A 13,808-nucleotide genomic window follows, 5' to 3' on the forward strand; every position below is an offset into this window, starting at 1 on the left:
AGCACCTATTAGTTTGATGGGGGACTCTCGGAGAGGGACTATCCGAACATAAGTTGATAGCGGTCGGGGATACCAAATTTTCTTCAGGCAATACGGATAGTCAATGCCCAGATTTTCATTTAACGTTGGAGAATAGGTCTCCTTATACCCCGAGACATAGTCGATACTACTAGAACAGCCGGAACATGACGGAAAACCTGTCAGAAGAAAACTTTGAGTTACAGTAGACCGCAGCGATGTTGTAGTAGTCTCTTCGGGAGTTGGACTGAGTTCCCAGCGGCCCTATCAGCCTAGATCTCTCACAGCGCACATTGCGTCCCATTTTGGGTACAGTAAACCATCTGCACTGGGCCGGCCCCAACTCCTCTCAGCACCATCCTCTCCCTCATCTCGCCCAACCTGGGGCTGGCCTCAACCTGGCTCCTATTCATGCCTTGCGCATCTTTGGCTCCACTCCACAGAACCTCTCCTGCCGCACATGCTCTCGGCCAGATCATGCTGTCCAGGATGACAGGGTCGGTTTGTTCACTCCACATGTGAATCTCACCGCCCAAAACGAGATGGGTAGAATTCGGCGGAATGTTGTAGAGAGGGTCATAGGAGTATATGAGGCGCCAATTCTTGGTTGGCGAGCAGTAATCCGTGAAAGGGTAGTATTCTTGGAAAGATGCGGGGTAGAAATCGAGGAATTGGCCTTTGCCGCAGTCGAGGTACTAAGATAAATCCAGCAGTGAGACTTGAGCTTGACTGTATGGAAGTAGATAGGGGTACCCAGTAATTGTAGTTTCCAAACAATGCTTTATGTCCCATGGCTACTGTGCGTGCGAGAGAATCATCGCTCATCCAAGTCTGAACCACGACATCAGATCCGAGCGTCAAATTCCACTGAAGAAGTTGCTCTTCCCAAACCATCGGTGTCAAAGCTGCAGCTCGTACATGTTCATGATTGAAATCGATGAGTTTCTGCAATAAAGGCTGAATTACGGATGATTTGTTCGACCGCACGCCCTCGTCAAGCAAATACACGTTCGCGTTGACCTCGTCGCCGCCGGTGTGATGATATGCAGTGTATGGAGACAACCGAGGCAGTAGATCAGACCATAAGGTGCCAAGGAACTCGTATACCGCGGAGGAGTTGAGCTTCAGTTGCCCTGTAGGCGGTTCCGCAGAGTAGGTCGCCCAGTCGGGCTGCACATTGAAAGCTGCAATAAGGTCGGGGTACGCTAATGCGATGGACGACGTGTGTCCTGGCATATCTGTCTCGATTGATACTTGTATCCCACGGTACGCACCGTACTCTTGTATCCCAGCCAAAACGGCCGGGCTGTAGGAAAGACCGTTCATATATGCACTATCCTTCGCCAGCTCAGGCAGGGCCGGTATCTCAAGAGGCCACGATTGGGAGTCGCTGGCGTGTAGATGAAGACGGTTGAATTTATTCCACGCTAGAGCGTCAATAGTCCGCATAATGTCAGAGGGAGCGTAGTAAGCTCGAGAAACATCCAAGTTAAGGCCTCGGTGGGCGAACCTGGGAGCATCCGTAATGCTTACTGGCGCATTTGGGATATAGATTCCTCCGCTGCTAGATTGATAGAATAGCTGGGTTAGGGTCTCGAGCGCGTGGAGGATTCCCAAACTTGTCAAGGAAGTGATAGTGATTTGGCCATCTTGAGTGATGGCCATATTGTAGGATTCGTCCAGTTCCCCATCTAAAGCCTTGAAGACATTGGTCGGATCTGATGCATTCTGCACCAAAGCTATTTCGCTTATGTATGACTTAAGGGCATTCGCGGGGGGTTCGAAGTTAGAGTTGCGCGGGTGGAATTTCCAAGGTATGAATTTATCGTTGAATAGGCGATATTTGGTGCGGGCAATGGCAGCATCAACAACCAACTTGGTGCTCAATGCGGAGGCGGGCTGACTCTCATTTGTAGTCTGACTACCGTAGGTGATATTTTTCGTCTGGGTAGGGAGGAGTCATCAGCATTGAAAGCCTGGAGATTAACAAGTTGAGTGAACCATTACTGTGTTGTTGATTGTCTCATATGTGAATTGCACGTTTTCTGCAATCCATAGCGGCTGGGTGCCAGATGAGTACTGAGAGGGTAAAGGCCACACGGATATGCCTATTGTGGCAGTGGCGTAAAGAGACCCAACCAGCAAAAGGAACATGGGCGGGCCTGTCTTTTTGAAGTAACTTTGCATAGCTATGTAGTGATTGCGCAAGCCAATAGATGGACAAACGAGGAACAGTGTTGGGAATGGCGGCGCCTATGAATGACCTTTTTCTGCAAGCGAAGATATTGCGTAAGAAGCAAAGACTGCTCTCGGAGAATGCCTGATTATCAGAGAATGTAGACTCATGAGTTTGGAGGCCCTGGAGTAGTCGTGCGACCTTGTATTAATCTTCGTGGCAGAACACTTACAAAAAGGACACCAATCGATAAGCGTCGATCGTGACCAATATCACATGGGTACCCTGTGGATCAGTGGGGCTATTCGTGCCGGCTTGCCGAGAAGACAGACGTTTGGGTCCAATGAGCCCAGTATGTATGTATCTTTATGTTCACGTTAAGCCTCAGATTATTGATATCTTTTCGCCAGTCTTTCATAGTTTGATCTTAAGTTTTCGTGCAAGAGGTGTTTCACTTCCCTCGAAGCTAGCGGCAACCTTGTAGCGCAACATACAATGATATTTTCTGTACAAAGGTATGTGAGTGGTAGAAGGAGTGACATCCATAAGTTCCATAGCGCCAAGACGCTAGTATCCTTCCCCAACAGCTTCAGAGCTATGAGCCGATCGCGAACATCTGGTTTTTTTGACAATGAAGCTCATAAAGAAGCCCAAAGATTTCCACCATGCCATATTTACGAACACACTTGCCTATTTTGATCGCTCTGCGGAACTCATCCCGGCACTTTTCATGAGCAGAAGATGCTAGGTCCTGGGAGGTACTTTCGATTTTGTTGAATCCGACTGCGAGTTAGAAGCGCTAGCAGCGGCATCTCCAGCCGAATCTGTGATCCTACCGAGGCTCAGAGGACAAGCTCTGGTTACATGCCTCATATTATGAGCTATCATCATTCACACTCTTTTCAACCTACAGATCATTCACTCCCTTTAGCAAAATTGCATCCACCTTTGTACAGATACTTCCCAACTCTTACGAAATACCATGAAGCTAGGCGGACTCCCTTCGATACCTTCTCTCCTCCTGCCACCAATGATGGTCAACGGTCTGTGGCCGAGCCAGCCATTCAACAAGAGTTGCTGCTCATGAATGGACTATCTTGGTCACCAGCATCCAAAGCCTACAAGATCCGAGGAGATAGCTGCATATCGGACGCAGATGAAGTCAATCATCTCCCAACATTCATGCCATCGTATGTATTCCTGCTGGCTTTCTGTATCATCATATCGGCTATTACGACCAATTGAAACTTTCTGGATCGATCAATTATAACGGGTGAACCTGGGAGCATAGACAAAGATTGCGGAAGCGTAAGACAGCTCATTGGGGAACTTACGGTGCTGACGGACAAGCTGCCAGAGCCCTCTATTGGGTGCGCTGCTAGACGGTAGACTTAATGTCTTGTGTGAATTGGAGAAAACGAATCGACATGAGGTGAGGGCGGAGAAACAATATTTCACTTCCACCCCGAAAACCATTGCTGATCATGTTTGAATTTCCCGTGCACGACGCATCGAATCTTTGGTTTTGGAAACCTTGGTACAATCTACTCTCATGATGTATACATTGCGTGCGCCAGAGAATCTGCAGTCAACCTCACCGATCCTTCCGCAAATGGCCAATTGTTGTCTTCGTAGAACAGCCTGAACGTACACATCCTAACTTGGTCATTTTTGGATCCCGAATCCCAGACTGTTGTGTACTTCATCAATCCCAGAAGCGCGATCTCGACTTCTTCGTATGTTAAAGCCTCATTATCGGTGCCTACAAACTCGAACTTGAGCATCTTCTCAGGCTGAAGTGCGTGCCCAGGAGCCCGCGAATTCGAAGCGACTGTCAGGGAGAGGATCTTCTGGATCAGCCTGAACCATCACTTTCAGCGCTTGAACATTCTGGGTTGCGACATTGACTGCAGCTCGCCAATTTCTTGTGCTCACGCCTGGGTTGTTGTGACTGGCACGACCATATATATATATGACTTTGTAGGGGACGTCTCTGTATTGGAACAACGTAGGTATGCTGAATAGAGCGTTAATATAGAAGCCTACAGTTGTGGAAGCTGATACCTGAATTGAAGTGTACCTTAAGAGGGTCCTGTTATGGGCTGCTAAATGGGGAAGGTCCGGGATTTCAGCGGTAGGAAACCATGAGGCACTTGAAGGCGCCAAGCAACGTGTCGCATGAAGAGCTGTCAGAGCGTAGGAAAGGTAGATCATGGTCAATGTCGCGAGCGATAAAAGTGTCCTAGTGGACAGCTCAGGGAGTATCTCAACAAGTACGACGTAAGCTGATAGCCTAGTGCCGCAAGAAGTTTGCGCAGACTACGGACAAGTCTTGAACACTAACAGTAGTCAAGTAATCTATACTGACATGATAGAACCACGGCCGTCGCTTGCAGGCGTTGTGACAAGATATGCGATGAAGCGACATGCGAACAGCCCCATAAGCGCGTGTTCCAACATAAGGCATCTTAGGATTGAGCAAGAGTCTTCGAACACTCGCCTAGTAAATCTCAGACTACCTATTACACCCGGCAGCAAAATGAAGCAGTTGAGTGCTATGATGATGTTGTTGTTAGGCATTGTAATGGATCCACCACTGTCTTGACCGCTGCCTTTGCTTTTTAGCTGCAGAATAGAAAAGCGGAGGAAATATGACCGCATTTAAGCAAAAGCGCAGATTACAAGCCGTCACAGAGAGAGTCTAATCGTAGTGGATGGTACCCTTCCTCTTTAGATCAACAAGTCGCCTGCTAGAGCAAGTATCTTACAGGCGCGGAACGGTCAAAGAGCTAGGTGCGAGTAAAGAACGTAGAGAGCCGCAGCAGTATAATAAGGACCTTTTGGAACGGGGCCTGCTCACGATCACGCGAAGATGACAGCACGAGTTACATCCTACCTCGCTATAGGATTATTCTTCCACATATCTGCCACAGCCGCAGCACCAGCACTTAGTCCGTCATTCTTGGCTGCGCCCATTATTCCAAGCTTGAGCCTGACCAGTCCTCTCTCAAGCAGCATAAATGTCACGAAGCAAGTCACATTGCCTGATAGACTCACATCTTAAGTGAAGCCCCAACATGCAATAACGTTCTACTAATACCTTCTTAGATTTCCACCAGGACCCCCTCCCAATCCCTTCTATTATGCCATCCCAGACTCAGACGCGACCCTCGAGCTGTCTCCGTTAGGCCTGATACGCGGTCGGGACGAAAACGTGGTAGAACAGGTCCTAAACAAAGCCACCCAAGCCAGCTTAGATCCATATCGACCTCTGGTAGCAATGTCCGAGGACGGGTACCAATTGCAGGATGAAGGCTTTCTTTTAGGAGTGACGCCATCCGCAGAGATACCTGGAGAAGAGCATTTAACGTGGGGTAGATGGACTGATGCGCTTGCGGGTATACATGGCTATGTAGAGGCGTATCCTGGGTACGACCTCACTTTTGATATCTGGGTGACGCCAGAAGTTGGACAGAGCAAGGGGTACGTGGTTGGTACTGGTTTTGCCATAACACGAAGACGATGAGAGAAAGAAAGATAAGGAAAGTAGAAATGAGATGTACGGTATCTTCGTACATAGTATGGACAGCAAAGTAGATAGCCTCGTCCCAATTCGCGTACCTCTTAGTTCTTTGGGCTTACATCCTTTAACCATTTCACTCAACTGGACCGGCCGGATCAATAGACTCGAATTCTAGCAGCCTAAAGGTCGGTGGCCCAGCGATATGAAAGCGAAGTTCGGCTTTGAGGACCGTAATCATGTACCTTTCGGTTTGAGGCCCTTTTGGACTTGGTTTTGGCTGCATATATGGTCAGAAGGTTCCTCATTGGCTAAAAGTGCGAATGGGCCCAGGTGGCTACTCAGAAGCGTCATTGATAGCAATGCATGCAGCAAATCTTGAACGATTACAGATTATGATTGGACCATTGCCGGTAGGAACAGACCTTGATTTCATAGCTTCCAAACATTTTGCTAAATTCAACGGCAACTACTTGAAGAACAGCGCTATCCATCTGGAGGGCTTGCAATACTGTAGTCGACGGCGCTTGGAGCGCTACTTTTGCCAAGTTGCTCGCAAGTTCGGCCATGATGGTGACATAGAGCCTCGGTGTGGAGTGCCCAAGAATATGACTCCGTGGGTCATTTGATAGATCCGCTGTTGCTCCGGCCGAAATTTTGCTCCAGGGATAGACGCTGTGCCTGGATTTTCAAGTACTGATCTCAGTCACTTCCACGAGTACGAAACACCCCTGCGTTGTGACCCATCTCTTTTACAAAAATCCCGCCAGAGCTATATTCCATACGAAAACGGTGGGCCTAGATGAGTCCTGGACATGTATGCCATGAGAACACCAACGAAAATGTACTAGCGATAGGTTCTGAGCATGCAGCATAATGTTGTTCTGGCTAACGGCATGAAAAGTAGCAAGCACATCGGAGGAATACGCGAAGGTGAGGAGTCTGGCATGCCGCATATCAGCAGCCAATAGGTCTTTAGGCAAGCAAACGCTTTCCATTGACCGGTGCCTTATCACGTTTAGAGATTGCAAATCCGACACTCGACTTGGAACTCAGCGATGAGCTGAGAGACTGAATACAGACAGGGGAGGGTCGACAAGGCACTGTCTCGGTGCTGAACTGGCTTGCTTTCCAGCCGGGCAAGAAGGAGCAGTACCTGAAGTATAGCAAGACATTCGCACAGTCGGCATGGCGAAGCTCGTAGGCAAATTGGTACCAAACAGCTGCTCTGACGGATGTAGCGAGTGGGAAGAGGTGTGTATGCTAAGCTTTCAAGTCGTCGTGAGCAATAGGCTGACTAAATCCACTCGTACAGCTTGCTCAGGCTCACTACCCTAGTCGTGACCACTTTGCAGACATGATCGCCAGCGAGGATTATCAACAAGCGAACAAGACGTCGAGGCTACCAAATCTCATGAACACTTGCATCTTATACACAGGTGAACTAGATTTCGGAAGCATAGAGGGTAAGTCGAGGCTCTGACAGCTATAGTCTAGTCTTCAGTATCCAGCGCAGAATGCTGCATAAACGTAGTCGGGGAACCGCGCGGCGCTTACATTGTGCATATCTTTTGTCTCAAAATCTTCGAAGCGATACTCTCGAACAAACGCCAACCAAGCCACTTCTCAAGCAATCCTGCCTTCATCACGATAATCATCGATTCTTCTAAAAATCTCCTCAATATCTTCCCAGATCCTCTCTCGATTCTGTAATCCTTTCAGAGCTTCCCAGTTCACCTTGACCTCATAGAATACCCGGCACCAATTCGTCCCATCTTTCGGCAATACCATCGCCTCCTTCAATCCCTCATTCCCACACACCGCATATGACATACCTGTTTCTCTCGGGTTCTCAATTGCCCAAGTCTCCACGAGTTCAGGCATCTCCTGTTGAATGACACTACGAGCGGCAAGCCACTGCCTCTCCAATTCTTCTTTTCTCTTTGTCTCAGCAGAGAGCGCTGAAACAGTAGATGTTGCCCAGAAGGACGGCAAAGTGGTGTCCCAGACTTCCCACAGCCAAGGCATGTGCTCTTTCAACAGCGGATACCAACTCTCAATAGATAGGAACCTTGCGCAACCTGCAAGGCGCAATGCAGCGACTTCTACAGGACTCAACAGCTCTAGTATGGCATCTGCGATCTCGCGAGGGAACCTAGAGAATGGATCTTCCGAGCCTGGCCTTCCTTTCGCATGGTCTGTGGCAAATGCACTGCTTTCCTTCACAGCTAAGCGTAATACACCCGCCAGCCCCGGCACGACGACCGGATTTGCAGCAAGCCATTCATCCCCCGGCCGATGATGCCACTCTTCCTGGCCACATTCTTTCACAGTTTGGTGATGAGGAAAGGAGGCGTTGGTTTCGTATCCGGATTCCAGTTTGCGCCAACCTATAAGACCGACAACATCGATGCTAGCTGTGCGGGTGCGGGATACGCGTGTAAATATTTCAAAGCAGGTTGGGTGGAATGGCATGGCTGTATCAGACTCGTCGGCCTGTGGAGATTGGTGGCCCCGGGTCAGTTTGGGCGCGCATCGGCTTCGGTGAAGAAAGAACTTACCTCGTCATTGTTCCATTCTAACTTCCAGAACACCACATCCGCGTATAGATCTTTGGCACCATGACGCGGAGGTGTCATTGTGGGCCCGCCAATGTCGCGAGACGGCATTTGGCCGCAGAGACCTGACAGGAAGTATTTGCCATTCAACTCAAACTCCTGATCATCGGGCTCCGAAGTCCATTCTGGGGTCTTCACCACAAGACATTGCAGCGTAGTACAACCTCGCATCTCTTCAGCGTTGATGCTGAAGCCACAGTAGCCGCTGGAGTGTTTACAGCGTGGTCCAGCCAGATGTTCGAGCTTCTGGCAATCATTCCAATCTGTCCAATCTGTTGATTCGAAACTACTGCTATCAGAAGTGCTATCGATTTCGGCCACCGGAGACGGGAGATGAGAGCCATCAAAATTTAGCATGCTCTGCTGATGCTCCGTGCCACTCTTAGACTCATCATCCATCTCATTTGTGAGAGAAGAATCGCCCTTTTGGTGCTTTTTCGCGCACTTCTCAGATGCGGTACTGAGCTGGGTTGTAAAGGGTTCTGGCGATTCACTCGCGGAGGCGTCTGCTTCTCCCGCATCCAGCTCTTCCAGAGAGGAGACCTCCGAGGTGTATTCCAGAGGTTCGTTATCTTCTTCGGACTCGTACATGTAATCGTCGTCATCATCTTCATATTTTAGACGAAATTCGTCGCTGGCTCTTCTATCCTTGGGATTTGACACGACCTCTCTGTCGGAGTCTTGACACCCTGTAGACGGATCACACCGTCGGCCCTTGAAATAGTCTTTCCTGACGAAGTTCTCCTCAACTCGGCTCCCGTTCCAGTCCGCAGGAAGCGCCGCTGGTTCCCCACAACCTGGACTCCACCCAGCGTGGTAGGGTTCGTCTGGCCGTCGGACCCGGCCAATGTTAAAACTAACACCGCATAACTTGCATGGTACCTAATCCGACGCATTTAGCATCGTGCAATTCCTTGGGTACAAATAGCGGCCGATTAGGCTGACCTCTGAGTAACCTGGGGTGGCACATTACCATGCTGTAAAAGTGACATTAAGGATGCGTGGGATGACGTGACTTACCCATCTCGACAACTGTTCAGACTTAAGCAGTATCAAACTCAACGTCAATAAGCAAGACTATTGGTGCTCATTCACTATTATTTTCAGTGTTTCGTGCCGAAGAAACCATCATCGCCTTGGCCGAAATCCGGGAAATGAAAGGGTCAAAAAGATGAAATTCCCAGCTTGTACAGGAACTTGCTGAGTCAGCAAATCGGTCAAACGTTTTCCCGGGTCAGATATCGCGCTGCAAGCCCTGGAGGCCTTTGTTACCACTATCAATCTGTACGCTGTATTTCCGGATTCAAATGTGAATAGTTACAGAAAGAACTCTGTTTTGATTCGGAAACAAGGACCGATTTTAGAGTTGGTCGTGAGGCTTGTGTATGTTAGGCCTGTATATTTGTCCCCTGAGGTTCCGTAAGCCTAGGAGCAAATTGCGTCAATCAGATTGTCGCTTGCAAGATAAAAAGTGGAGGAGCAGAAGGTGTAGGATGCTGGTGACTTTATCCCACCGTGGCACCTGAGTAATGACCATTATGGAAGCGGATTGATGCAGGGTCGCAGGCGTGAAGAGTATCATGGCGAATGGCATGCACTGTCGTACCGCTGGTATAGAGTGGGTATCTTGCGAAACGAGAGCAGCATGGGAGCGCTGTATTTTTGATCCTGGACACCAGCGGCTACTTAGCTGCCGGAGTAGACATCCACCAGGCTGGCAAGGAGATATCAATTGTCAAACAAAGTGGCATTTAGGAAGGCTGTGAGTTCAAATCCACGAAGGTGGCGAAAACACGCCTCTTCTTGTCTGCAACCGTCGCAGCATACTCGATGGTATTCATAATGTGCGGATGGGCGAAATAGAGGAAGATGAATGATACGAATAGTCTTAGGAGTTGGGTTTGGATAGGATGCGGGGGCATGGGAGAAAGGTGGGCATTCACCTACTTACAAGGCCTGCCGACATCGATCTTCTCACCGATGCTAGCGGTCTAATTATGGTGATTTTTTAGGAAGGTAATAGTACACCAACACTCTCACATGCATTAGCGAACTTTGGTGTATACGGCTAATGTTACGGCTTAGCAATGGTTACATGCGACGCGGGCCCTTATTCTACTACTATTGCACTACCTCCGACCCATTTATGACGTACCCTAAGCACCACGTCGTCGCTCTGAAGGATCACTTCAAAATCAATGAAGTGGGAGGAATTCATCTGAACTTGAAGTCTCTCACAATCGGATGAACAGGGCTGGCGCAACCCCTCACCAAAATTAGGTGGGGCCGAAAGCTTAACGTGTAGATCGTGCGCGGGAGGCTTTTTTAGTTTGACGGGGGACTATCGGAGGGGGACTGTCCGAAGATAAGTTGTCTCGACTTCACGTCAAACTTGGGTATCAACCCGCAACAATGTGTGGTCGTAACTCGTCTGGTACAAAAAAAGCGTGGAACAGCGCAAAAATCCCATCGCTGATGATGCTTCGGTCGGAATGTTGCGGATCTGAGCCTTTGAATGCTACTATTACTGGCATCTACCTTGAGGCATCTGCCTTAAATTTCCCGCACCATCAAAACTTTTGGACTTCATCCCAGCATATCAGGGCGGAAACAGTTGAAGCCCAGTCTCCTTTTTCACCTGCGCCAGGCCGAAGGCTACACTTGTTCACTTTCTCCAGGTATCCCTCTTGCATCGGCGTCAAGATGTCGCCCGCTGCTCCGACATAGAATTGTGCTCCAAGACCCCGCTGTCCAAACCAAGACGCTTTAGGTCCGCCCTCGACTTCGAATGATTTGATAACGGTGTAGATGTGGTAAATGTAATCATAATCGCTCGAGTCCGCTGGAGTGTCGAGGCTGTTTGGGGGCAACGCGTGCTGTGAGTAGGGCGCATCTGCTGCATAGATGTATGTGCGTCCAGAAAATTACGTTAGCTGAACAAAAGATCCGAGTTAAGGCTCTGTCATACCATACTAGCTCCCAAAACAATCCACCTCGGTCCCATTCAGCAGTTTCATGTTTCCCAAGATTGGTTGACCAGCATCGTTGAGCTGGAATCCTTTCTGTGGTGGGTACACGTAGTCTCCATCTTCGCCAGTCCAGGGCCTGAGAAAGTCTCCTAGAGTCTGACCGCTAAAGCGGTCATAGTCGGACACGGAACTGAGTTATGGCAAATGTATGAAACTCCCGAACTCCCAATGTCGTTCGTGCCTGTGCAGTTACAAGTGTAGAATGCATTCCAGAGAGATAGCTGGGGAGAGCCGAGCTCGTTATTCAAAATCGAGGTTAAAAGAGCGGCATTGAGGACCTTATCTCTTACTTAAAAAGCCCCACAGTGTTAGTACTTACGATACTTACACAAATGGGATACTGCGGGCGCATTCTGAGGAGTTTTCCGTGTCACAAGATTTGGATAACACAAGCTAGGAGAATTGATTGCACCGCTATCCGCGAAAATCGGCTCGTTCCTCTTCTCCGCGGGGAAAGACGCTTACCATGCAGCGCTGTGTCGGGAGGTTCATAAGAGTCCACCCGAGACGATATATTCCGTACTACACCTGGTGCGAGGAAACGGAATGGGTTGGTATCAACTCCGAGGGGTAAGAGCAAGCTCCGCTCAACAATTGCCCGTTCCGTCCGATATCTTTCCTAATGCAGCATCACTGGAGCATCTGCATTTTTGACCCTATGAGCAAAATAGCCATGGCTTCGCTCTAGTGGACCAGTGGTGTATGAATGCCTATCGCGTCAATACTTCTGAAACGCCTATTTTATGTATCACTCGAGTTGATACGCTAATCTATTAGGTCTCGGTGAGTGGATTATCCAGATTCAAAGGTAGGATGCGGATCATGCGGCTTTCAAGGTTGTCGGGCCGCACGTACGCATGAATCATGTGGTTCGTTTGGCTGTCTTATATCTTGCAGCTGCCCCTCCTGAAGCGTGCACAAACATCATTAACTCAGCCGGGGCGGCCGCAACCACGTTCTGACGTCCCATAATCAAAGGAATTGGAATTGCAGCTTTCGCGTGACTAAAACTTATCATTCCGCGCAGAAGCGCGGCAGGTAAATCTGACTCCACTCAATGAAGTTACCTGTCTCCGCTCTCACGTCCCGATCCTTCAACGCCTGAACCCTCTTCATACGATCGCGCATTCGACAGCCGGCATGTGTCTCCCAAGATCCGCGGTCCATGTCCCTGCCCGCGCCGCTGTTAATTTCAGAGGCAGACTTCGTTTTGTCGGAGCATGGAACCTAGTAAAGCTCTTGTTCAAGTCTGGGGGTGAAGGTTCCATCCCGCGTCGACGATCGAGCATCCCACGAGAGCCAAGCTGAGCTGGGGGAGGTTAGATGTGCTTGAGACAATGTGACAGCGCCAGGCGAGTCGACAGTCATGACTTTGCCCTGGCTGTTTGGTGACGACCTCTGAAAAAGGTTCGAGCGTATGCAGATATGTGATGTGAGGTGTGAAGGAATCCATACGTTTGATAGGAGACTAGGCTGAGAAGTGCTGGAGATGATCCGCCTACAAAATGTTCCTTTTGTCTCAGCATCTTAAAGATCTACGAGCGTCAGACGATTGGGAACATCTATTCGTTTATCAGGAAGCACAGCGCTGTGTCTCGTGACGAGAAAGAGCTATCGCACTTGCAACCAAGTGCCGCCGGGCTTACTTGTTCAAGATGACCAACTTTGCTGGGGACACGAGAAGCTCATTCTGGTTCTGCGACTCACAGAGCCCATCCTCTACGTAACAATCGTTCTGATAGACTTACTCTCTTTCGTCGGGAACGGAACACACAAGTCAAATGCGATGTCCACATCTCGCTCTCTAGTCGTCTCGAAGAGAGCTATATTTGCCCTCTCCTGCTTGGCCGCTCTATTGGAGAGATCATGTTCTACAGATGCCTGCAGAATGACGGGTGCGCAAATCCCACGACTGCAAGCCCCGCTCCACGGGACTGAGCGTCGAGCAGGAAGAGGCGCTGTTCTTGGAGATTGAGAGACGAGGAGCTTTTGACCGGGTTTGTTGCTTCTATTGGGCATATCTGCAGGGCAACAATCGTGAGAGGTGGTAGCTGCATCGCGAGAGGCATGGTCAGGTTTGGAACCCTAGTGAAAAGGACAAGGTCTAGCTTTCCTGGTAAAACGTGAGTACTACGACTGCAGAGTCCGGTCGTAGAGGGATTTAATGCGTGTTTGTCTGCTGCTATGTTCAATCCTTCCTGAATGTTTTTGCTTGCGTTTCGACCAGAAATCATAGTACAGCCAGCGAGGATGTTCAACGTGCATACTACCATCAACCTGGCACAACTTACCCATCGAGATATGTAAAGCACTGTGACTTTCTCGCACTCGGATAACAGACATGCAGCGAATGAAAATACTCGACACATCTTCGATCTGATAACGTCAATATATCACTTATCTGACAGTCATCGGAGAGGATTAGTACGCTCAGTTGGCGGTGGTGT

The 13,808-nt window shown here is 49.2% G+C and overlaps 4 protein-coding genes across 4 annotated transcripts; 1 reads left to right on the forward strand and 3 right to left on the reverse strand.

Moving 5' to 3' along the window:
* Positions 1–299: 299 nt before the first annotated feature.
* Positions 300–2,205, reverse strand: HO133_006511 (uncharacterized protein; the record flags this gene model as incomplete). Its single annotated transcript, XM_037297409.1, has 3 exons — positions 300–713; positions 772–1,962; positions 2,026–2,205. The coding sequence occupies 3 exons, from the start codon at positions 2,203–2,205 to the stop codon at positions 300–302; spliced, it is 1,785 nt and encodes a 594-aa protein (XP_037147119.1).
* Positions 2,206–3,744: 1,539 nt separating this feature from the next.
* HO133_006512 (uncharacterized protein) lies at positions 3,745–4,158 on the reverse strand (the record flags this gene model as incomplete). The annotated part of the gene is made up of 2 exons (XM_037297410.1): positions 3,745–4,054; positions 4,130–4,158. The coding sequence occupies 2 exons, from the start codon at positions 4,156–4,158 to the stop codon at positions 3,745–3,747; spliced, it is 339 nt and encodes a 112-aa protein (XP_037147120.1).
* A 908-nt stretch (positions 4,159–5,066) lies between these two features.
* HO133_006513 (uncharacterized protein) lies at positions 5,067–5,720 on the forward strand (the record flags this gene model as incomplete). The annotated part of the gene is made up of 2 exons (XM_037297411.1): positions 5,067–5,145; positions 5,314–5,720. 2 exons carry the CDS (start codon positions 5,067–5,069, stop codon positions 5,718–5,720), a joined length of 486 nt encoding a protein of 161 aa, XP_037147121.1.
* A 1,620-nt stretch (positions 5,721–7,340) lies between these two features.
* HO133_006514 (uncharacterized protein) lies at positions 7,341–10,173 on the reverse strand (the record flags this gene model as incomplete). The annotated part of the gene is made up of 4 exons (XM_037297412.1): positions 7,341–8,210; positions 8,276–9,129; positions 9,353–9,364; positions 10,128–10,173. 4 exons carry the CDS (start codon positions 10,171–10,173, stop codon positions 7,341–7,343), a joined length of 1,782 nt encoding a protein of 593 aa, XP_037147122.1.
* Positions 10,174–13,808: the final 3,635 nt, after the last annotated feature.

The sequence above is a fragment of the Letharia lupina genome, assembly GCF_014066315.1.
Source record: "Letharia lupina isolate WasteWater1 chromosome Unknown contig_25, whole genome shotgun sequence".
Classification (NCBI taxonomy): Eukaryota; Fungi; Ascomycota; class Lecanoromycetes; order Lecanorales; family Parmeliaceae; genus Letharia; species Letharia lupina.